Source organism: Lagenorhynchus albirostris, chromosome 16 (assembly GCF_949774975.1).
Source record: "Lagenorhynchus albirostris chromosome 16, mLagAlb1.1, whole genome shotgun sequence".
Lineage (NCBI taxonomy): Eukaryota > Metazoa > Chordata > Mammalia > Artiodactyla > Delphinidae > Lagenorhynchus > Lagenorhynchus albirostris.
This window is the reverse complement of record NC_083110.1, coordinates 68,584,674-68,611,262: the sequence shown is the minus strand read 5'-3', so window position 1 is coordinate 68,611,262 and position 26,589 is coordinate 68,584,674. Positions and strand designations below refer to the sequence as shown.

At 41.1% G+C, this 26,589-nt stretch overlaps 1 protein-coding gene across 3 annotated transcripts in view; it reads left to right on the top strand.

The window, feature by feature from the left end:
• ABLIM1 (actin binding LIM protein 1) overlaps positions 1–26,589 on the top strand; it is a 227,776-nt gene that overhangs the window by 71,621 nt on the left and 129,566 nt on the right. For all 3 annotated transcript variants that reach the window (XM_060127222.1, XM_060127221.1, XM_060127220.1), the window contains exon 2: positions 961–1,095. In XM_060127222.1, coding sequence (XP_059983205.1) covers positions 961–1,095 — 135 coding nt within the window. The remainder of the gene's footprint in view (positions 1–960; positions 1,096–26,589) is intronic.

Genomic DNA, 26,589 nt, shown 5'->3' with positions numbered 1-26,589 from the left:
CCATCATATGATTTTAGAGCCTGGAAAGATCTTCGAAATCCGCTGATCCAATTCCCTTTGTTTTACAGGAGAGGAAACTGAGGTTCAGAGAAATCCACGTAGTTACTAATTTATTTATTTATTTATTTTTTTTTTTTTTTTTTTTTGCGGTACGCTGGCCTTACTGTTGTGGCCTCTCCTGTTGTGGAGCACAGGCTCCGGACGCGCAGGCTCAGCGGCCATGGCTCACGGGCCCAGCCGCTCCGCGGCATGTGGGATCTTCCCAGACCGGGGCACGAACCTGTGTCCCCTGCATCGGCAGGCGGACTCTCAACCACTCAGGAACTGTGCACACAATAGGAGGCTCGTAATAGACATCCAACAGGTTGAGTTGCCAAATGAGAATCAGGCATGACTCTTTGGAGACGAGGAACTAGCCAGTGCCTGCTAACTGAGAAGGAAATAAATGCTAACTGAGCCCCTTTGGTGCACGAGTGTTCTGCTGTGTTCAGAGGAGCTGGGGAAAGAAGGAGAAGTAAAAACGGGGAGAAACACAAAAATACGAACTTTAATAAACGGTCCTCATTGTCAAGGATTACAGTCTGCAGTGAACTCCTGGCTGGAAGGCACTTTCTAAATCAAGATAGGGACGTACCGTACACTATTGAACCAAATAAGATCATATACTTCATGACCCAATTACCTAGTCCTGGAGAAGTCTGGGAGGAAGAGACAAGACTTCTGGCTGCCAGAGGAGCAAGCCCAGTGTTTTCCCCACCGGACTGTTAAAGCCACAGCTCTCTTATTGATCTGTGTGTCCCCATAATTATGACATGGGGGCAGAGGCTCCACCAGTGCTTATTGAATCAATATGTGGCTCACTTGATACTGAAATTCTGGGTATATTTATGCGTGCCCACAATGACTGCTTTTGTAGCAATGCTTTCTACTCACGTGGATCTTTTTTTGTTTTTCTTTCAGTGGCCCACCCTCAGGACCCTCACCACCCGTCAGAGAAACCTGTCATTCACTGCCATAAATGTGGGGAGCCGTGCAAGGGTGAAGTGCTTCGGGTCCAGACCAAACATTTCCACATCAGATGTTTCACCTGCAAAGGTATGGACCCTCCAGCTTCCTGGCTGTGTGCCATGTCCTTGCCTTGGAGGCTGCCCCATCCCCTTAACTCCACACCAGTTCACCAGATGGTAAATGAATGTGCTCCCAGACCCTGGAATTGCTCACCTTCTCTAATTTGGGAATGGATTAAACTTAAGGGGGAGACTGAGCTCCCCCCACCCCCAAGACCAGCAGTACACTGTCTTTGGGTGTTCACTGAGGTGCCTGATCCTAGGAGGGGAGCCTAATTGTGGAAGAGCAATGAAAATGGAGTTTTGTGTTTTGTTTTCTTTTGTTTTTCTTTTTGGCTGTGCCACGCGGCATATGGGGTCGTAGTTCCCCAACCAGGGATCAAACCCGTGACCCCTGCTATGGAAGCATGGAGTCTTAACCACTGGACTGCCAGAGAAGTCCCAAGTTTATATTTCTTTCTAAGAATATTTAAAAAAAAATTTTTATTTTGTTGAAGTATAGTTGATTTACAATGTTGTGTTAGTTTCTAGTGTACAGCAAAGTGATTCAGTTATACATATATTTACGTATTCTTTTTCCTATTCTTTTCCATTCTGGTTTGTCATAGGCTATTGAATGTGGTTCCCTGTGCTACACTGTAGGACCTTGCTGTTTATCTGTACTTTATATTTCTTTTTCCCTGAGATGAGGGACTCCTACTTCAAAGTAACCATGTCCCAAAGCCATTTTTTAAAGGAGGACTGGAAAACTTTAAGATTGGGGTGCTAGGACACTGGCTTCTGTGCGTGCTTGTGTGTGTGTGTGTGTGTGTGTGTGTGTGTGTGTGTGTGTGTTGAGAAGTAAGAATTAAGCAAGAACACTTGGAAGGCCTCCAAGCAGGAAAATACTTCCCACTTAAGAAGTGACCCATCTGTGGTTGATTTCTGTTAACAAGCCCCCCTTCTGGGGGTGCAGCTCTTGGCATCTACGTATGAAATGTGCTGTCCTGTTATCCTGGAGCCAGGGCATGGCCAAGTGGCCAAGGAAGAAGCGAGTAGTTTCTGTGTGTTTATTTGAGAAATATGTTACTTGAGCTAAGGGCGTGTCTGGATAGCTCAGGCTGGGGTTCAGTGATGTTGGAAGAGGCGGAAGAGGGGCAAGGCTATGAGCCTGCTCTGTAGCTTTCCTCTAGGCTCTGCACGTGGTACCCACTCTCATTCCTGGAAACCGGGTTTCATTTTGAGCCCCTTAGGCTACAAACGGTCAGCATTGCCATTTTAACCAGCTGTCCCCGGGGTCTCTCAAGTAAGCTCCAGGCTGCCTAGAGACCCTCAAATACATGATCAAAGGCGGCGGGCAAAAGCTTTTCTGGAGTCCACAGCTGTTTCTTTCACTGACTGTAACCTTTTCAGGAAAAAGAGCACTGGCGTATAGCTCGGGTAAAAAGGTGGAGGGGAAGGAAGGGCGTGAGTTTGCCTCCCATTGAGCGTGACAGAGATGACAAAGGCTATAATGCGCATCATATAGAGAGAGAGTCTTTGATCCTCCTGGAAATCCCTATGAGCAAGTACGATAAATCCCCAGTTTTCGGACGACCCAAGTTGGTTATCAGGAAGCATCAGGTCACACCCAGGGTACTGACTGTGTCCGCACTCTGTGTGCCTTAAGTCCTGCCATTGCCACTAAAGCAGCTCTATGGTCTCAGGCAAGTGACCTCTCTGTGGCTCTGTGTCCTTATCTGTAAAAGAAAGAGACTAGACCACGTGATATTTAAATCACCCCAGGTCTGAAGTTTGCCAATTCTATATACACATAACCATATCTCTACATAATACAGAACCCAGAGGTACTGAAGTAGAGCCTTTTAGGTAGCATGTCAGAAAAAAATATAACTTCTGCTTACATCCAGATTGGCTAACTTGGGGTCAGGCATTATATTTTGTTTTATTTTGTGCTCATAGATTTCCTGAGACATGGCTTAAGGAGTAGGTTTGATATGAAATAAACAGAAAAAAGTAAACAAGGGCAGCCCTGTATGTAGTTTATATTTCTAGTTGAAAGTACAAAGTGTTAGTCTCCGGGTGGTCACTGTTCAACACATCAAGATATTAGAAGACACATTCGTTTATCCCCCGGGAGGTAGAAGTTTCCATGCTTTTCTTCTAGTTTAAATCGAAGGACTGAATGTAAGTTATTTATGTTGGAAAGTTGTACCATATATACTTTGTTTCATGCTATCAATATGTTCCTGAAAAGTTGAATTTTTTTATAAATTACATCATATTTTGAGAACACGTCATTCATAGGAATTATTTTTAGTTTAAACAAAATTTTACTAAAAAAATTGTCATCGGTTCTTGTAAATTTGTATTTTCCCATACTTTATGTGTCAAGTCTGCTGTCTTATGTCTCCAACTTACTGGGATCATCCCTTTTTTTACTATCCAAAGAAAGTGTTTAAGCTCCCCATGTCTTATACTCTAGCAAGTTTATGCCTTTTCCCCAAGATTCTAGAGTAGTGTTGTCTAGTAGAAACATGATGCAAGCCACATACATGATTCTGAATTTTCTAATAGCAATATTAAAAAGGTATAACAGGACAGGTGCAGTTAACTTTCATAATATATTTTTTATTTGTCCTTACAGACCCCAAATAATATCATTTCAACAAGTAATTAAAATAAAAATTATTGAGATATTTGACATTCTTTTTTTTCCATACTAGCTTACAGTGCATCTCAATTTGGACTAGTCAGTCACATTTCAACCATTCAATAGCCACAGGTAGTTAGTTGCTATAGTATTGGACAACACAGTTCTAGAGATTCCTCGAGGTTTACACTCTTGTGGTCCCCTTTTGCTCTAAATTCTTGCCACTCCCAACTTCTTGGTCTCCCCTTTATGAGTGCTGTGCCTTTCGCATGGCTTCACCCCATACTGGACACCATTTCTCTTCCTCCTTTTCCCAAAGTACCACTTCACAAAGCAGCTGTTTTCAGCAGGGTTTACTGAATGTCTGGGATAATGGAGGGAGTTATAGCACAGAATAGACAACTGCCTAGTATTCTCAGGCTTTCTCTTTCCTTCCATCCTTCCTTCTTCCCTCCCTCCCTCCCTCCCTCTCTCCGTTCTTTCTTTCTTTCCTTCCTTCCTTCTTTCTATTAACTGGAAAAGTCTATTAATAGACTTTAATTTTTAGAGCAATTTTACATTTACAGAAAAATTGAGCAGAAAGTACAGATGAGGGCCATTTCTCATACTTATTCAGAACCTCATCTGCTACCATCTTGGTAGGGCTTCCTCTCTCTACAAAGGCCCTTCTCCCCTCCATCCCAGGGACCCCAACTTCCTTCTCCCTCATTGTCAGATCAGGAGTCTAAATTACCTTAGGGTCTCTACGTTTTATAAGCTCATTAGGAGGGTTTCCCAGAGGAAACAAAAATCCCCTTGAAGAATGCTGTCTTCGTCCTAACCTAAGTGGCCCAGACTGCAGCTAAGTCTTAAAACAACCGTTTGTTTTCTTTCTGTTACATCTAAAGCAGAGGTGTCATTTTTACACAAATAACAAGTGTTGGCGAGGATGTGGAGAAAAGGGAACCCTCATGCACTGTTGGTGGGAATGTAAATTGATGTAGCCACTATGGAGAACAGTATGGAGGTTCCTCAGAAAATAAAATATAGAACTACCATATGATTAAACTATTCCATTTCTGGGTATTTATCCAAAAAAAATGAAGACACTAATTCAAAATGATATATGCACCCTTATGTTCATTGCAGTGTTATTTACAATAACCAAAATATGGAAGCAACCTAAGTGCCCATCAATAGATGACTGGATAAAGAAGATGTGATATACAGTGGATATTACCCAGTCACAGAAAAAGAATAAAATCTTGCCATCTGCAAAAGAATAAATGAATGGATCCAGAGGGTATTATGCTAAGTGAAATAAGTCAGACAGCAACAAATACTGTATGATTTCACTTATATGTGTAATCTAAAAAACAGAACAAATGAATAACCATAACAAAGCAGAAACAAGAGTCATAGATATAGAGAACAAACAGGTGGATGCCAGAGGGGAGGAGGAAGGTGTGGGAGAGAAATAGGTGAGGGAGATTAAGAGGCGCAAACTTCCAGCTGCAAAATAAATGAACCACTGGTGTGAAATGTACAGCGTGGGGACTACAGTCAATATTTATGTAATACCTTTGTGTGGTGGCAGATTGTAACCAGACTTGTCGTGGTGATCGTTTTGAAATGTATAGAAATGTTAAATCACTGTGTTGTGTACCAGGAACTAACATAGTGTTGCAGGTCAATTATACTTCAAAAACAAACTCACAGAGAAACAGATCAGAACTGCGGTCCCCAGAGGCGGAGGTGGGAATTGGATGAAGGTGGTCAAAAGGTACAAACTCCCAGTTATATGATAAATAAGTACCGGAGATGTAATGTACGAAGTGATAAATATAATCAACACTGTTGTATGTTACATGTGAAAGTTAAGAGAGTAAAGCTTAAGTTTTCTTCACAAGGAAAAAGAAATCTTTTTTTCTATTTCTTTAATTCTGCATCTGTATGAGATGATGGATGTTCACTAAACTTACTGAGGTCATAATTTCATGGTGTATGTGAGTCAAATCGTTATGCTGTGCATCTTCAACTTATACAGAGCTGTATGTCAGTTATGTCCCAATAAAACTGGAAGGAAAAACAAAATAGAGATGTCATGTTCCGATTGTGAGCTAATGTCCCAGGATGGAGGATTTTGGGTGGAGGGCATTTGCTAAAACAAGCCTGGGCTTTTGGTCAAGACCTGGCTGAGTGCGGGAGGAGGAACATTCAGGTTCTGACCACGAGGTGAGTCAGGATCTCTGGGTGATTCTCTCTCCTCCCTCCTACCAGCTCTCCTTCATATATATACCATGGTGCCAAAGCCTCGTAGTTCTTGAGTGGGACCTGAGGGGGCTTTCCGCAATTAGAAAGAAAACCCTAAGATGCAAATACCCGTGGAAATAAAAAGCAGAGATGAACTCTTACTAAGAATGGATTTTGAAGGAGGAGGGACAAAGAGCACACTGAACGTCTTCCATGAGAGCTAGACAAGTACGAAGGTGGGACAGGGTTGCAGTGGAGGAATTAGACTTCATAACACAAACTTAAACCCATAAGCAGTCCATGACTTCATAGGTTTAGCTGGAACAGGGTCAGGGTTGGTGAGCACGAATTTTGTTGGTGAACCTATATCACTTCCTGAAACGTCTGATATCTTGGGATCTGATGGTCCAAGAGTTATGTATCCAATTAGTACATGTTAATGGAACACATACTCCATGCAAGATATTATGCTAAATGCTGAGAAAAGAAAGAGCACAGCCTGTTTGTGTGCTGACACACATACGTGTTTGTGTGTCAGAGAACTCATGGGGTATTTGAAGAGGTATCTACATAAGCAACATGTATTATATTGAGTAATAAGTGCTGTGATGGAGAGAAATATAGCACGTGGACTGGGGGCAGGGAGATAGATGCAGAAGGGGGATAGAATGGTAGTCAGGTGGAAATAATGCAAGGTGGCATCAGGTGTGATAGGGACTCAGGGACAGATTTAAAAGACATTTAAAGTTAAGGTTGCTAGGATTTTATGACTGATGGAATATGAGGAATGAAGAAGGATCCAGGTTTCCAGTTGGACTGCCTGGGTGGACAGATGGTTGCCACCAACTAAGGATATACAGCAGCACTGGATAGGCTAGTGCGGGGAGAGAGTTCAGTTTGGGATACATTGTGGCTGAGCCCACATGGTCCATACAGAGTCGCATAGGCTTAGCACTCGAGAGGTACTGGTCTGTGTTGGGAAGAAGGATTCGAAAGTGTTTGGCATCCAGGTAATGGCTGAAGCTCTGTAATTGTGTGTGGAATTCCCCTGGGAAAGGGCAAAAGGCAGGAACTGAATAATAACGATGCCAGCGTCTCAAGGAAGTAGAACCTAATTTCCATTTGTAACCTTGGAAAATGTGCCCATCTGGTAATGAGATGGGGAAAGTGATTTAATTAATGGATGGATTCTATAATTAAAAGAAAAGGAGATCCCCAAAGCTTCTGTTATTCTCTATAATAACCCAATGGAAATAAAATATGGCTGCAGGCTTCTGGATGGAGCTATTCTATATCTTAAGTACTCAGTGGCTTTGTTTTTCATGCTTGCCCATTAGCAGCAGCCATCCCACTAACTTAAAAGAGGTGTTTTTTTTTTAATGCTATCCAATCATTCTGATACTGTTCCAGTGATATGATTTTTTTTTTTTTTTCCTGTACACGTGCCTCTCACTGCTGTGGCCTCTCCCCTTGCGGAGCACAGGCTCCGAACGCGCAGGCTCAGCGGCCATGGCTCACGGGCCCAGCCGCTCCGCGGCATGTGGGATCTTCCGGGGCCGGGGCGCGAACCCATGTCCCCTGCATCGGCAGGCGGACTCTCAACCACTGCGCCACCAGGGAAGCCCCAATGATCATTTTTTAATGTAGCACCTTGTCTGCATCATGATTGTAATACATGCTCTATAAGAGAATAAGAAACCTGTTTAAATAGTATAAATTTAATATTTAATAATTACATATTTAATATTTGATTAAATTTAAGTTAATTATACACACAGTTCATCATATACATTGTTGATACATTATATTGTTCATTATAATTATTGTTGTCTATCTTGAGCATTTTTTTTCAGGATAATGCCCTAGATCCAGTTTTCTTCCAGAAAGTTCTAGAGCATTTAGAAACGATCAGGGACCAGAGGATTGAGAAGGGCTATCTAGCTAAATGTTCTGTTTTCAGTGAGCCTTTCCTGGACTATACTGTATAAGATTTCAGCTGCTCCCTATACCATATCTCTAATGTATCTTTTTTCCTTAACATTTATCATTATTTAGTATATTTTATTCATGTATCTTTACCCCCTACTAAAGAGTAAGCTCCCCTCGAGGGCAGAGATTTTTGTCTGTTTTTTTTTTTTTTTTTTTTGCGGTACGCGGGCCTCTCACTGCCGTGGCCTCTCCATTTGCGGAGCGCAGGCTCCCGATGCGCAGGCTCAGCGGCCACGGCTCACGGGCCCAGCCGCTCCGCGGCACGTGGGATCCTCCCGGACAGGGGCACGAACCCGTGTCCCCTGAATCGGCAGGCGGATCCCCAACCACTGTGCCACCAGGGAAGCCCTTTTGCCTGTTTTGTTTACTACTGTGTACCTGGTACCTAAAACAATGCCCGATGTATTAGGTGCCCAATAAGGGGAAAGCTGACTGAATGACCAGTAACCGTGTATTTCTTTGTCACTTGAATATTTGTAAGTGTTTCTAATGGCATAGCTAGTCAACAAGATTTATTGAGTGTTTACTATGATATATGCCCTCAAATGCTTACTAGACAGCAACATTATCTTTTGAAAAGAACGAGTGTAAGTAAAGCTATCTGTCATCGATTACAGAGCTACATGTCTGCCTGGCAGATGGAACAGATAAGAGAACTTGTGCTGAAGGCTACTGTCAGGCAGCGCTTGGGTGAGATGTTGCTGCTGTTTAGTTCTTTATGCTGGTTTAGACCCTTAGCTTTCACTTAACCCACTGGATGTAACCCACTGCATGTGGGTTATTTTCTGACTCAAGTGGACATTGATATAGCTCTAGTAAAATGGAAGCAATTTCTTATATTCCCTAAGTGCTGAGCTCGGGCTTTTAATACCTATTTAGAGAATCTGACTCATTTGGAAATTGATTAAATGGAAGAATTAATCTGGATGCAAGAAAAATAAGTCTGATGCAAATGTGCTCCCTTCGCACAGCAAATCAGAAACCACTTTCATGCCATCTTTTGTTGATAAAAGAATAATCCTGTGTAGCTTATCTTTTGAATTTTGCACCATATTAAAGTGTTACCTAGTCAAATAAATATAATTTAGGTTATAAGGTTTTGAATTCCAAAGTGAAATAGGATAAAGGCTCAGAACTTCTCCAGAATACGCTGCTTAACAATTTTGACTCTTGCTGGGAGTTAATTATCCATGGGTCTCTTGTGAGCATAGGCGCCGGTAGCTTGTTGTTCTGAATTATCTTTCCAAGGATGTTTGTATAGTGAACATTCTTGGAAGATAGAGATAGTGTTTCCCTCTGGAGTAGGGGATGGATTTGTTTGCTGTCTAGTATAATAAAGATAATGTCTGCCTCTAGAAGATTTGCTTGCAGCTTATTATGAAAGATTGGGGCTTCCTAAGCTCGGGGTTCCTCAGTGACACAAACCCCCTGCACGAGCAGCATCCTGGTGACCTGCTTCTCTTGCCTCTGAGGGATTTGGGGGGTCATGGGGAATGGGTAACAAATACGAAGCTCATGTTACTCGCCCTGAGTCATAAAGTCTTTCGCTTCTTTTTTTTTGCGGTACACGGGCCTCTCACTGTTGAGGCCTCTCCCGTTGTGGAGCACAGGCTCCAGACGCGTAGGCTCAGCGGCCATGGCTCACAGGCCCAGCCGCTCCACGGCATGTGGGATCCTCCCGGACCAGGGCGCGAACCCGTGTCCCCTGCATCGGCAGGCGGACTCTCAACCACTGCGCCACCAGGGAAGTCCTATCTTCTTTAAAAAAAAAAAAAAGTCTTTTGCTTCTGACCCAGGAGTGTCATGTCTTCTGCCAGCATCCGTGAAATCAGGGCAGGCTAACTTGTTAGCTTGCAGGTAAAAATCTCAGGTTCTTTATAGTTCCTGAGAGCTCTGTTTTGTGTCCATGGAAGCTTACTTTTTGAGAAAGGGAACGCTGAAGTTCACCCAGCTTGATCAAAGAAGAACACATTTTCTAAGAAGATGATTTGTACAACAAAGGTTATGGGAGTGTTTATATCATAGAGGAGGGAGGAAAACGGAAATGTTCCTCAAGCATTTTTAAAGCAAGCACTGAACTCATCCTGTTGCTGTTTCTTTTCACGTCCTGACCCTGAACCCTTGGAGTACCCCATGGTCAGACCTCATCTCTATGTCCACTTTCTAGTGAGCTCATCTAGTCTCATGGCTTACAAGTACCATCTGTACCCTGACAAATACCAACTCGATTACTCTACCCTGCAATCCAGCCTGGTATCTTCAAAGGCCTTCTCAGCATCTCCGGTAGGCCTCTCAAACCTAATTCCTGGTTACTGGCACCATCCCTACCCCCTAACCTTCTTCTCCAGTCTTTTAATTTCAGCAGTTGTCAAGACCTTCCTCCCAGTTGCTCAGGCTAAAAACGTTGGAGTCATTTTCACTCCTCTTTTTCTTTCACATGAAGCAAGTATTCCACCAAAAAATCCCTTTGGCCCTATCTTCATAGTATATACAAAAATCTGACTGTTCACACTGTCCCAAAGATAATGATCCTACGCCAAGCTGCCATCATGTTTTGCCTGGATTAATAATGGTATTGGGTCTCCCTGCATCTGCCGTTGCCCCCCTTCCCCAGATTATTCGTAATGCAGTAGCCAAGGTGATCCTTACAAATAAAGCCAGATCCTGTCACCTTTCCAAAGAATTCCCGCATCTTTCAGAATGAAAGCCAAAGACCTTAATTTGACCTTCAGGGCCCCTCCTCACTGTTACTGCCAGTCATCATGTCCCAGCACTTTCTGGCTCCCTCTGCCAAGCTACACTGACCTGTTTGATTGCTCTTAAACAAACCAAGTATTGAAGAGCCTCAGGACCTTTGCACTTACAGTTCCTTTTGCTTGACAAACTGTTTATCCAGATATGTGCCTGGCGCCCTCTGTCACTTCCTTTGGGTCCCTTCTCAAATGACATTTATCAATGAGATCATCTTTGACACCAACTGATATGGATACACGTGTATATGTGTATCTGTGTGTGTTTACATATATATGTATTTATATACGATTTAAGTTATGTGTGGTTTGTTGGTTGCCTGTCTCCCCCTGCTAGAATGTAGGCACCAATGGGTTTGTACAGCAGTCCTTAGGAAAAAACCTAGCTTACATTAGGCACTCAATAATAATGGCTGAATGAATTAAAGAAATGTTTATCATTGATTGATACTAATTACAGATTATTATTTCCAAATTATTAAATTCAGGTCACCCAGGCTTGATTTCAATCAATGTCTTCTTAAGTGTGGGAAGGAGAAAATTATTTTTGTAGTTCCCAGATACAGCATTTCTCACACAGGGAAAAAATATTCTCTCTTCAATATTTTTTTCAACGCTTCTAATTTCATGAAGCAGAAGATCTTTATAACAAAGAGACAATAGCTGTCAGGTACAGGGCCTTAATCAGGCAATGATATCAAAGCTCAAACTGAATCACATTATTTAATTATTTATTTCTACAGATACTTTATATAGAGGGCAAGTGGCCCTGGAAGTTTTGATTTACAGTAATGGTATACATTTGCCTTTTAAAATAATTGTACTTCATAAAAATGAGATTTATTTGTCTCTATCCTGCCTAAGGAGAGTGCAGGCCTGACTGAGAGCAGAGACCGAGGCCAGGGCCAGCTGAAGGCTTGGGTGGGACTCAGAATACCAAAGCAGGCTCTTCAGCTGCCTTTTTCAGATGCACTTCCATGATTACAGACCATGTAATGAACAACAAAGCCGTGTGGCTGACAGGGTCTTGGTACTCCAGCCGGGTGTCAGGCCTGAGCCTCTGAGGTGGGAGAGCTGAGTTCAGGACATTGGTCCACTAGAGACCTCCCAGCCCCACATAATATCAACTGGTGAGAGCTGTCCCAGAGACCTCTGTCTCAATGCTAAGGCGCAACTCCATTCAACAAGAGCAAGCTCCGCTGCTGAACACCCCATGCCAGGCAACTACCAAGACAAGAACACAACCGTACCAATTAGCAGAGAGGCTACCTAAAAACATAACAAGTTCACAGACACCCCAAAACACACCACTGGACGCAGTCCTGCCCACCAGAAAGACAAGATCCAGCCTCATCCACCAGAACACAGCCACCAGTCCCCTCCACCAGGAAGCCTACACAACCCACTGAACCAACCTTACCCACTGGAGGCAGACACCAAAAACAGCAGGAACTACGAACCTGCAGCCTGCAAAAAAGAGACCCCAAACACAGTAAGTTAAGCAATATGAGAAGACAGAGAAATACGCAGCAGATGAAGGAGCAAGGTAAAAACCCACCAGATCAAACAAATGAAGAGGAAATAGGCAGTCTACCTGAAAAAGAATTCAGAGTAATGATAGTAAAGATGATCCAAAATCTTGGAAACAGAATGGAGAAAATACAAGAAACGTTTAACAAGGACCTAGAGGAACTAGAGAGCAAACACGCTGTGATGAACAGCACAATAAATGAAATTTAAAATTCTCTAGAAGGAATCAATAGCAGAATAACTGAGGCAGAAGAATGGATAAGTGACCTGGAAGATAAAATAGTGGAAATAACTCCCACAGAGCAGAATAAAGAAAAAAGAATGAAAAGAATTGAGGACAGTCTCAGAGATCTCTGAGACAACATTAAACACACCAGCATTCGAATTATAGGGGTCCCAGAAGAAGAGAAAAAGAAACGGACTGAGAAAATATTTGAAGAGATTTTAGTTGAAAACTTCCCTAATATGGGAAAGGAAATAGTCAATCAGGTCCAGGAAGTGCAGAAAGTCCCATACAGGATAAATCCAAGGAGAAACATGCCAAGACGCATATTAATCAAATTATCAAAAATTAAATACAAAGGAAAAATATTAAAAGCAGCAAGGGAAAAGCAACAAATAACATACAAGGGAATCCCCATAAGGTTAACAGCTGATCTTTCAGCAGAAACTCTGCAAACCAGAAGGCTGTGGCAGGACATATTTAAAGTGATGAAAGGGAAAAACCTACAACCAAGATTACTCTATCCAGCAAGGATCTCATTCAGATTTGACAGAGAAATTAAAACCTTAACAGACAAGCAAAAGCTAAGGGAATTCAGCACCACCAGACCAGCTTTACAACAAATGCTAAAGCAACTTCTCTAGGCAGGAAACACAAGACAAGGAATAGACCTACAATAACAAACCCAAAACAATTAAGAGAATGGTAATAGGAACATACATATCGGTAATTACCGTAAATGTAAATGGATTAAATGCTTCAACCAAAAGACATAGACTGGCTGAACGGATACAAAAATGAGACCTGTATATATGCTGTCTACAAGAGACCTACTTCAGACCTAGGGACACAAACAGACTAAAAGTGAGGGGATGGAAAAAGATATTCCATGCAAATGGAAATCAAAAGAAAGCTGGAGTAGCAATTCTCATATCAGACAAAATAAACTTTAAAATAAAGACTATTACAGGAGACAAAGAAGGACACTACATAATGATCAAGGGATCAATCCAAGAAGAAGATATAACAATGGTAAATAGTTATGCACCCAACATGGGAGCATCTCTCTACATAAGGCAAATGCCAACAACCATAAAAGGAGAAGTCGAAAGTAACACAATCATAGTAGGGGACTTTAACACCCCACTTTCACCAATGGACAGATCATCCAAAATGAAAATAAATAAGGAAACACAAGCTTTAAATGATACATTAAACAAGATGGACTTAATTGATATTTATAGGACATTCCATCCAAAAACAACAGAATACACTTTCTTCTCAAGTGCTCATAGAACATGCTCCAGGATAGATCATATCTTGGGTCACAAATCAAGCCTTGGTAAATTTAAGAAAGTTGAAGTCATATCAGGTATCTTTTCTGACCACAATGCTATGAGACTAGATATCAATTACAGGAAACAGATTGTAAAAAATACAAACACATGGAGGCTAAACAATATACTACTAAATAACCAAGAGATCACTGAAGAAATCAAAGAGGAAATCAAAAAATACCTGGAAACAAATGAAAATGAAAACACCATGACCTAAAACCTATCGGATGCAGCAAAAGCATTTCTAAGAGGGAAGTTTATAGCAATACAATCCTACCTCAAGAAACAAGAAACATCTCAAATAAACAACCTAACCTTACACCTAAAGCAAGTAGAGAAAGAAAAACAAAAAAACCCCAAAGTTAGCAGAAGGAAAGAAATCATAAAGATCAGATCAGAAATAAATGAAAAAGAAATGAAGGAAATGATAGCAAAGATCAATAAAACTAAAAGATGGTTCTTTGAGAAGGTAAACAAAAGTGATAAACCAGTAGCCAGACCGATCACGAAAAAAAGGGAAAAGACTCAAATCAATAGAATTAGAAATGAAGAAGGAGAAGTAACAACTGACAGTGCAGAAATACAAAGGATCATGAGAGATTACTACAAGCAACTATATGCCAATAAAATGGACAACTTGGAAGAAACAGACAAATACTTAGAAAAGCACAACCTTCCAACACTGAACCAGGAAGAAATAGAAAATGTTAACAGACCAATCACAAGCACTGAAATTGAAACTGTGATTAAAAACCTTCTAACAAACAAAAGCTCAGGACCAGATGGCTTCACAGGCGAATTCTATCAAACAATTAGAGAAGAGCTAACACCTGTCCTTCTCAAACTCTTCCAAAATATAGCAGAGGGAGGAACACTCCCAAACTCATTCTACAAGGCCACCATCACCCTGATACCAAAACCAGACAAAGGTGTCACAAAAAAAAGAAAACTACAGGCCAATATCACTGATGAATATAGATGCAAAAATCCTCAACAGAATACTAGCAAACAGAATCCAACAGCACATTAAAAGGATCATATACCATGATCAAGTGGGATTTATCCCAGGAATGCAAGGATTCTTCAATATACAGAAATCAATCAATGTGATACACCATATTAACAAATGGAAGGAGAAAAACCTTATGATCATCTCAATAGTTGCAGAAAAACTTTCAAAACAATTCAACACCAATTTATGATAAAAACCCTCCAGAAAGTAGGCATAGAGGGAACTTACCTCAACATAATAAAGGCCATATATGAAAAACTCACAACCAACATCATTCTCAATGGTGAAAAACTGAACCCATTTCCACTAAGATCAGGAACAAGACAGGGTTGCCCACTCTCACCACCATTATTCAACATAGTTTTGGAAGTTTTGGCCACAACAATCAGAGAAGAAAAAGAAATAAAAGGAATCCAAATCGGAAAAGAAGTAAAACTGTCACTGTTTGCAGATGACATGATACTACATAGAGAATCCTAAAGATGCTACCAGAAACTACTAGGACTAATCAATGAATTTGGTAAAGTGGCAGGATACAAAACTAATACAGAGAATTCTCTTGCATTCCTATATACTAATGATGAAAAATCTGAAAGAGAAATTAAGGAAAAACTCCCATTTACCATTGCAACAAAAAGAATAAAATATGTAGGAATAAAACTACCTAAGGAGACAAAAGACCTAGAAAACTATAAGACACTGATGAAAGAAATTAAAGATGATATAAACAGATGGAGAGATATACCATGTCCTTGGATTGGAAGAATCAACATTGTGAAAATGACTATGCTACTCAAAGCAATCTACAGATTCAATGCAATCCCTATCAAACTACCAATGGCATTTTTCACAGAACTAGAACACAAAATTTCACAATTTGTATGGAAACACAAAAGACCCCGAATAACCAAAGCAATCTTGAGAAAGAAAAATGGAGCTGGAGGAACCAGGCTACCTGACTTCCGACTATACTACAAAGCTACAGTAATCAAGACAATATGGTACTGGCACAAAAACAGAAATATAGATCAATGGAACAGGATAGAAAGCCCAGAGATAAATCCACACACATATGGTCACCTTATCTTTGACAAAGGAGGCAAGAATATACAATGGAGAAAAGACAGCCTCTTCAATAAGTGGTGCTGGGAAAACTGGACAGCTACATGGAAAAGAATGAAATTAGAACACTTTCTAACACCATACACAAAATTAAACTCAAAATGGATTAAAGACCTAAATGTAAGGTCAGACACTTTAAAACTCTTAGAGGAAAACATAGGCAGAACATTCTATGACATAAATCACAGCAAGATCCTTTTTGACCCACCTCCTAGAGTAATGGAAATAAAAACAAAAATAAACAAATGGGACCTAATGAAACTTAAAAGCTTTTGAACAGCAAAGGAAACCATAAACGATGAAATAACAACCCTCAGAATGGGAGAAAATATTTGCAAATGAAGCAACTGACAAAGGATTCATCTCCAAAATATATAAGCAGCCCATGCAGCTCAATATGAAAAAGCAAACAATCCAATCCAAAAATGGGCAGAAGACCTAAATAGACATTTCTCCAAAGAAGATATACTGATTGCCAACAAACACATGAAAGGATGCTCAACATCACTAATCATTAGAGAAATGCAAATCAAAACTACAACAAGGGGGCTTCCCTGGTGGCGCAGTGGTTGAGAGTCCGCCTGCCAATGCAGGGGACACGGGTTCGTGCCCCGGTCTGCAAAGATCCCACATGCCGCGGAGCGGCTGGGCCCGTGAGCCATGGCCGCTGAGCCTGCGCGTCCGGAGCCTGTGCTCCGCAACGGGAGAGGCCACAACAATGAGGGGCCCGCGTACCGCAAAAAAAAAAAAAAAACTACACCAAGGTATCATCTCACACTGGTCAGAATGACCATCATCAAAAAATCTAGAAACAATAAATGCTGGAGAGGGTGTGGAGAAAAGGGAATCCTCCTGCACTGTTGGTGGGAATGTAAATTGATACAGCCACTGTGGAGAACAGTATGGAGGTTCCTTAAAAAACTACAAATAGAACTACCATATGACCCGGCAATCCCACTACTGGACATATACCCTGAGAAAACCATAATTCAAAAAGAGTCATGTACCACAATGTTCATTGCAGCTCTATTTACAATAGCCAGGACATGGAAGCAACCTAAGTGTCCATCGACAGATGAATGGATAAAGGAGATGTGGCACATATATACAATGGAATGTTACTCAGCCATAAAAGGCAACGAAATTGAGTTATTTGTAGTGAGTTGGATGGACCTAGAGTCTGTTATATAGAGTGAAGTAAGTCAGAAAGAGAAAAACAAATACCGTATTCTAACACATATATATATGGAATCTAAAAAAAAGGTTCTGAAAAACCTAGGAGCAGGACAGGAATAAAAATACAGACATAGAGAATGGACTTGAGGACACGGGATGGGGAAGGGTAAGCTGGGACGAAGTTAGAGAGTGGCATGGACTTATGTAAAACAGATAGCTAGTAGGAAGCAGCTGCATAGCACAGGGAGATCAGCTCGGTGCTTTGTGACCACCTAGAGGGCTGGGATAGGGAGGTTGGGAGGGAGACACAGGTGGGAGGGGATATGGGGATATATGTATACATGTAGCTGATTCACTTTGTTCTAAAGCAGAAACTAACACACCATTGTAAAGCAATTATACTCCAATAAAGATGTTAAAAAAAAGACTATAATATCAACTCGTTACATCTAATGAATAAAAATGTCTGCTTTACCTAAAAAAAAGTGAGCTGATTTTTTAAAAGGCATTTAGGAAACAAAAACAATGTCAAAAAATAGTGAAGGTGGTACGTGAGTGAAATTGGGAAAGTATGGGAAGCAGTGATTCTGATAGTAGACTTGGATTTGCATCTGAAATGATGAGGCTGTTTTTAGTGTGGTCTTGGGACTCAAATGTTTTACCATATTATAATCATGACATCTACTGAAAAGAAGGAAAACTGCACTTATGTAAATGTAGTCCAACTTTTAAACTGCTATGGTGAGGTTTGCCTGCCGCTAATGAGATTGAATTAGTGAATTTTGATTGCAATTTGAAAAGTATCCTGTAAGAATTGACTCTACCATGGTCATTTCTTTCTTTCTTTCTTTCTTTCTTTCTTTCTTTCTTTCTTTCTTTCTTTATTTATTTATTTATTTTTTAAAATAAATTTATTATTTTGTTTATTTTTGGCTGTGTTGGGTCTTCGTTGCTGTGTGCAGGCTTTCTCTAGTTGCGGCAAGTTGGGACTAGTCTTCGCTGCGGTGCACGGGCCTCTCATTGCAGTGGCCTCTCTTGTTGCGGAGCATGGACTCTAGGCACACAGGCCTCAGTAGTTGTGGCACATGGGCTCAGTAGTTGTGGCTCACGGGCTCTGGAACACAGACTCAGTAGTTGTGGTGCATGGGCTTAATTGCTCCACGGCATGTGCGATCCTCCTGGACCAGGGCTCAAACCCGTGTCCCCTGCATTGGCAGGCGGATTCTCAAGCACTGTGCCACCAGGAAAGTCCCTCATTTCTTTTTCTTTGATTTAATCTGAGAAGGGATTTGATAGCCTCTAGAGTGGTATTATCTACTGAGTGACAGCTACAGGGCAAAAGTAGGATTTCTTTTGGAATTCTTCCTTGGTTGATAAGATCAACCAATTCCCAAATGAGGTAAGCACCCTAAAACCCTCTTATCCACATTAAACCCAAGAGGAGAGACTTGAGTCACCTTTCTCCATGATTGAAAGGCATTTGTGAGGTAACTTCAAGGGTCCTTCTGTGACTCAAACAAATTCCCCTTAGCCTTTCGCTCTAGGTCCCCCCAGGGTCCCATCATCTGCCTCCAGTGGGCTGTGCAGTGCCACTGAGTCAGTCCTACTTTCCCGCCAGGAAAGAGTGTTTACAGCGTACCTAAGAGCCAGTGATCACCTTTCTGCTATGTCTCAAAACTTCTAAAACTCTGAGCTTCTCTTTATTCATTGAACATTTCATGAGAAGTGGGAGAACCTCAATAGATGTGATGTATCAGGAGATATGTATATGGTGTGAAAGCTACCTGGAGAAGCTTAAACTTATAGTGCAAAGATGATAAAACCATTTAGTGCGGAGATGATAAAGTGTGATCCAAGAAGCACCTACCCCAGAGTAATCCTGATGCTGGTTAACGATTCAGATTCCTGGTCTCACCCCAGTCTCCCTGATCAGCATCTCAGTGGTCAGGGTCTAGCGTTTCCAACCAGTTCACCAAATTAGAGGACCGCTGCTTTGTTGGACATGGGCTTTGAATTGGTAGTGGGATATTGGCATGAGGGAGAGTATATAAGTAGCCTGTTCAGAAACATCCAGATAAGGATTCCCTGGTCATGGCCCTTCATGGCCTATGAAATTCACAGGAATTGGACTTTTCTTTAGAACAGCATCATTAAATATAGAATTCAGGAAATGTTCAGCTAAAAAGTAGATATGAAAATTTATGCTCTAGGGACTTCCCTGGCAGTCTAGTGGTAAAGAATCCGCCTTCCAATGCAGGGGACGAGGGTTCAATCCTTGGTGGGGAAACTAAGATCCCCCATACCTCAATGAAGATCCAACACAGCCAAATAAATAAATAAAATAAAATAAATATTTTTAAAAATTTATGCTCTAAACATACCAACTAGTAATATGGAGATGGAAAAAGTCACAGCATCAAGATATGTCCTATGAAATTCTGAATGGGGCAAAAGAAGCAAGGGTATAGAACTCCCTGATATATAATTTATCTGCACCCATAAGTTCAAAGCTGAAGACTGCAGTCAAATGACTATCAATGGTGAAAACCATGGCTAACCTATAGGGTTTACAATAAATTCTGAGGATAAACAGTAACATTTGTTTATTCAACAAATATGTATTTTTTAATTTTTTATTTTATTTTTGGCTGTGTTGGGTCTTCGTTGCTGCGTGCAGGCTTTCTCTAGCTGTGGTGAGCGGAGGCTACTCTTTGTTGCAGTGCGCAGGCTTCTCATTGCAGTGGCTTCTCTTGTTGCAGAGCATAGGCTCTAGGCACGCAGGTTTCAGTAGTTGTGGCACGTGGGCTCAGTAGTTACGGCTCACGGGCTCTAGAGTGCAGGCTTGGTTGTTGTGGCACACAGACTTAGTTGCTCCACAGCATGTGGGATCTTGCCAGACCAGGGCTTGAACCCGTGTCCCCAGCATTGACAGGTGGATTCTTAACCACTGCACCACCAGGGAAGTCCCTCAACAAATATTTTTTTTTTAAGCGCCGAGGCACTCAAGAATAAGTCATACACAATCAGGTTATACATATAAGTTAGACATGACCTCTGCCTTCATAGTGGTATTCCGTAGACTGAATGTTTGTGTTCCTCCCAAACTCATATGTTGAAATCCAGTCCCCAATGGTGTTAGGAAGTATGGCCTCTGGGAGGTGATTAGGTCATGAGGATGAGCCCTCATGAATGGGATTAGTGCCCTTATAAAAGAGACCCCAAAGAGCTCCCTCATCCCTTCTGCCACATGAGGACCTAATGAGAAGACTGCTCTCTGAACCAAGAAGTGGGCTCTCACCAGACACTGAATCAGCTGTCAACTTGATCTTGGACTTCACAGTCTCCAGAACTGTGAAAAATAAATTTCAATTGTTTATTAACCACCCAGTCTGTGGTATTTCGTTAGAGCAGCCTGAATGGACTAAGACAAGATATTAATCAGATATTGAAATAATCATAAAACTATGACTTAATAACTGTCATTGGTGCAATAAAGGGAAAATGAAAAGATCTGCCTGGGCAAAAATGTGAGCTTGTAACAGGAGGATCTCAGTGTGTTTGTGGTGGGGGGATGGGCAGGTGGTCAGGAAAGGCTTTCCTACCCCACTCCCACCTCTTCTGGAAGAGAAATTTGAGCTGCCGTGTGAAGGATGAAACTACAGTAGCCACTTAATTTTTCCTTGTAATAAAAGTCCACTAAATGGACTTCATTATTCCAAAGAGCAGATTTGCATTCTTTTCTTACTAAAAGTCACTTAATTTGTAGCGTAAATCAATCTGGGAATATCGACACTTGATGGCCTTCAAATGTTTACCATGTAAAATGTTTATAGAGCATCTATCATCTGTCCATTCACCATCCCAGGCTATGGAGGTCTGAAACGTATTTATAACATGATGCCTACCCCTAAAGAGCATGTGATCTGGTGGCAAGTGGTGTGCTTACTAGAGGAACCATGGCTGGTAGCAGGACAGGTGCAGGTGAGTGGTCCAGAGCACAGGTGCAATGAGTCTCAAGACTGCAGAGACCACCTAGAGCTGAATGGTCCAGGGATGTTGCCAAGAAGGGGACAAGATATGATAAAACACGGATGCTCCAGAAAACATAATAACCTTCCCAGGACTGGAAAGGGGGAGCATGCTAGTTGTGGTCAGGGGTAGGGGCTGCTTTGTTCAAGGTGGTGGAGACAGGGGTGTGTCTGGAGTTGACGCTGGCCTTCATTTGGGGAAGCAAGCTTCCTGCCGGAAATGAATGGAGCCATAACCCTCCTACTGTCATTTGAAAGATGGCATTTTAAACATTAATTAGAGTCACTTTATTCCATTTCAAAAATGGAACTAGTGTTGTATGTTATTTATAGCCACATAGTTTTAAAAAGACTTCTGAACATTGGACGTCTGTGGAAATTTTTAAAAATCAGATCACATGAGCTCATCTCTCAAGATAGCATTGGCAGAAGTCTGCATACAGAATATGTCTTAATAGAGACTGTTGCCACTTCGCAATGAGAGTCTTAACTGTGTGTTAGAGGGTGTGGGAAATGCTACCTTTTGATGTTCATAGCCCATGAACATCAAAATTATTTTTAAAGTGTTTATCTAAAACTCTTAGAAAATCTGGGTTACAACTTCTACTTATGTCAATGATTGCAATATAATTTTCAAGAATTAGTCTTTAAAGACAGGGTTCTGTGAAAGGGCTTGGGAAAAGCATCCCATCTCCAATAGCACTTTCCATTTTTGCCATCTTCAGGTTTATAAGATGTTTACCAGACAAGGATCATTCCATGTAGAATATGTGTATTTATAAGTGCAAGGATTTCATGGAGTAAAGTGGATGAAAACCGAGGGGTGTGTGGGTTGAATACACAGATTAAGAGTTTTCTGTGTTTAGTTTTTTTTTTAAGTAAAATTATATTATCTAATTTATATGCTATAAGAACTAACTCTTCATGTTTATATCTCATTTCCAAAATGGTACTTTAGGTGCTGATAAAATGATAAATTTGATGCTTTTTTCATTGTAATGTAATCTCCGTGATTTGATCTAGCTGTATGAGTCAAGAAAGTAACATTATCACATTGTCCATACCGAAAAGTGTAAGTGCTCTTCTATCCTGAATGGAAAGGCCATTTATTCTGTCATAAATATTTTCTAACCATAGATATAGTATAGCCTCTTTCAAGAGCCTGTTCTCATTTGTAATCACCTCTATGGTTATAGCTATAAGCTTATCTAACCTAGATCTCTTGGTACATGTAAAGCAAATGTTTCCCCAGTTTGTCCTTTAGATGGAAAAGAGCTGATTATTGATTTCCTTAAAATAACCCACCATACACTTAAAGACCATAATTACCCTGACCTCTTTTCTTTGGTCTAATCCCAATTCCACTTACCTTTTTTTTTTTCCTTAGCTGTTCTCTCCCAGCCCTTTAATTACTCCTGTTGCTACTCTGTGATCCCATTCTCGTTTCTTTTCATGCACCTTAAATTATGGAGCACATAACCAGTCACAGTCTTATTCTCTGTAATCAGGACCTTCTTGGTATTGTGAGCACAAAGCAGAGCTGTAGTGTGACCCTACACATAGCACATGTGAATTGAAATGGTCTCTTGAGTTGTTGAGTTACGGTCAATTTCAGTTGTGAAGGAAGTTCAGAGTCTTAAAAGACTCAAGAATTTGAGAGAGGGTGGAGTTACTACCTTGGCGCCACTATTTTGATGCCAATTTGGTACTTGCAGAAGCAAAGACAGGATTACTGGCTCTTTCTTTATGCTGTGCCAGGGCAGCTTGGTTCTGCCCACACTGTCCTGGTTTAAAGCAATATGAAATAGGAGGAAAGGGACAATAAGTTTCCATCTCTCTAAGTATCATGGAAGATATAAAACAGCATAAGAAGTGGTATTTGCCTTCAGTAAGCTTGCAACTGAGATAAGGAGAAAATCTCAATGGCAGTATAAGGTACAAGATAACATATATTAAGAGTCAAACGTTAATAATTGTTCTGAGCCCAGAGAAAGCAGAGCCAGAGGGGACTGGAAGAAGCCATCAGCTTCATCACAAGGTCAAACCTGAGTGGGGCCTGGGAGGCTGGCTGGGCTTGGTATGGGTGTTGGCAGGAGGTGGAGGAGGTGTCTATCCGGCAGGGGGATGGGAGGGTCAGTTTGACTGGAATAAAGCCCTGATGATCAAGAAGAGTCAGATGAATGTTTGGTAGATGCCAGGGCCTTAGATGCAAGGTCAGCATGTTTGCAGAGTGAAGCAGGAGGTCTTTTACCATAATACTTGGAAGAAGGTGTGCAGGGTAGATTGGGCAGGAGAAACCAGAGAAAAAGAGCCCATTAAGAGGGTTAATAGACCCCATGCTAACTGCTTTTTTGTGGTTGCTGGTAAAAATGGCTATGCATCTGTGCCTTTATCTGTCTTCTGCAGGGTCAGCTTATAGATACACATATGATTCGCATGGAGGCTCTGTCCTTAGTGTCTGGGAGTTCATAAAAGGCAAAGATACATGACTGAGCTCTTTCTGGGGACTGAAAAAGGGAAAGGGAGAGGAGAGAATATAGATCTTAAAATTTACCTGTGGGCCCAAAATTCCAGTGGGTGGCCTAGTCTGAGGTGGGCTTACCTGGGATAAGCAAGGTCCTATTAAGTCTGGCCAGCCTTTCATTTCTTCCTTGTGCACATTTGCAGCATTTATGCATGATCTTTCCTAATTATTAAGTAATCTATGCTATCAGAGAAGACTTTAATACTTGTTTTGAGTTATGGGCCAAAACCAAAACAAAACAGTACACTGAGTGAGAGGTATTATTCTGGGTGATATCTTTGTTATTTGAGCTGGTTATAATTAATGTGGATTAACATAATTAATCCACAACAAGCATTAAAAACAAACTTACTTTGTAGTTGAAGATTTTATTAATAAAAGAGGTTCCTAAATGTTTCCTTTTCAGCCAAGTCTCTTTAGTTATTATTGTAAATTCAAACTTGGAATTAATACAGCCCCTCAAATGCCTGGGTTTGGAGTCTCATTTTGCCATCTGGTTGGACTTCTAACTACCTTCTTTCCCAGAAATGATCATTGATTTCGATGCGCATTTAGAAGTTAAGGTGAAAACTATTTAAATATGTTTTTGAGGCTTAGTGTTTGCTTCCAGGGTGATGCATTAGCTAATGGTTATTTTTAGTGGAAGCTGCCCCCTCTTATTATTGTTTATGAGTCTCTGTTCAGCTATTTTGAACTCTGGGCGACAGCATGTAGTACTTTGGAGCTACAGTGTATGGTAATTTCAAACACACTGCTCTGGATTTCAGAGCAGAATCTGATTCAGTGAGACCCCACCCTGTAATAGAATTGGGAGTGGTTTGGGAAGATGCTATGTCAAAGTCTACCTTTGTATTTTCTGTGAAAAAAGGGTTTGAGGAAATGAATAGAATAACATCTTGGATGAATAAAGTTCTTTTTTTTTTTTTTTTTTGCATTACGTGGGCCTCTCACTGTTGTGGCCTCTCCCGTTGCGGAGCACAGGCTCAGCGGCCATGGCTCACGGGCCCAGCCGCTCCACGGCATGTGGGATCTTCCCGGACCGAGGCACGAACCCGCGTCCCCTGCATCGGCAGGCGGACTCTCAACCACTGCGCCACCAGGGAAGCCCTAAAGTTCTTTTAAAATTTAGTTGGAGTAGAGGATGGATGAAGAGGATGGGAAGTATGTGATATTCACAGGGCAGATCCACCCATGAAGTGTTTGAGAGTTGCGTACCCTGCGTCCATCCCAGCCCTGCTTCTGCACATGACAGCCTAAGAGGAGGCGGGGCTAGTGCTGGCCCAGGCCAGGTAGAACAGGGTTTCACCTGTAAAGCAGAACTTCTATAGCACATAGCCCTTTTAGGGTGTGGAAAAAAGGGAACCCTCATATGCTGTTGACGGGAATGTAAATTGGTGTGGCCACTATGGAAAACAGTATGGAGGTTCCTCAGAAAACTAAAAACAGATCTACCATATGATCCAGCAATCCCACTCCTGGATATTTATCTGAAGGAAACAAAAACACTAATTAGAAAAGATACCTGCACCCATAACTGAATCACTTTGCTGTACAGCAACAATTAACACAACACTGTAAATCAACTATACTTCAATTTAAAAAAAGAAAGGACACATGCACCCCTATGCTCATTGCAGCATTATTTACAGTAGCCAAAGTATAGGCGCAACCGAAATGCCCATCAATGGGTGAATGGATAAAAAAGATGTGATGTACATACACAATGGAATGTTACTCAGCCATAAAGAGAATGAAATCTTGCCATTTGCGACAACATGGATGGGACTGGAGGACATTATGCTAAGTGAAATAAGTCAGACAGAGAAAGACAAATACTGTATGATTTCACTTTTGTGTGGAATCTAAAAACAAAACAAATGAACAAATAGCAAATAACAAAACAGAAACAGAGTCATAGATACAGAGAACAAACAGGTGGATGCTTGGGGGAGGGTTGAAGGGGGAGAAGATAAATAGGTGATGGAGATTAAGAGGTGCAAACTTCCAGCTGCAAAATAAATGAGTCACCAGTATGAAATGTACAGTGTGGGGAATATAGTCAATAATTATGTAATATCTTCCTGTGGTGACAGATTGTAACTGGACTTATTGTGGTGGTCATTTTGAAATGTATAGAAATATCAAATCACTAAGTTGAGTTACAAGAACTAGCATAGTGGGCTTCCCTGGTGGTGCAGTGGTTAAGAATCCACCTGCCGATGCAGGGGACACGGGTTTGATCCCTGGTCTGGGAAGATCCCACATTCTGGAGCAACTAAGCCCGTGGGCCACAGCTATTGAGCCTGCGCTCTAGAGCGTGCAAGCCACAACTGCTGAGCCCATGTGCCACAACTACTGAAGCCTGCGTGCCTAGAGCCCGTGCTCTGCAAGAAGAGAAGCCACGGCAATGAGAAGCCTGCGTGCAGCAGCGAAGACCCAGTGCAGCCAAAAATAAAATAAATAAAATAAATTTATTTTAAAAAATAAATGACTAGAATAGTGTTGTAGGTCAATTTTACTTCTAAAACAAACACACATATTCATAGAGAAAGAGATCAGATTTGTGGTTACCAGAGGTGGGGGTGGGGTGAGGGGGAGTTGGATGAAGGCAATAAAAAGGTACAAACTCCCAGTTATAAGATAAATAAGTGCTAGTGATGTAATGTACAACCTGATAAATATAGTTAACACTGCTGTGTGTTGTATGTGAAAGTTATTAAAAGAGTGAATCCTAAGAGTTCTCATCACAAGAAAAAAAAATTCTATTTCTTTCATTTTGTATCTATATGAGGTAATGGATGTTTACTAAACTTATTGTGATAATAATTTCATGATGTATGTAAATCAGATCACTATGCCGTACACCTTAAATTTGTACAGCGCCGTATGTCAATTATATCTCAATAAAACTGGAAGAAAAAATAAAAGTAATGTAAAAAATAAGAAAGAAAGAAGGAAAGAAAATAA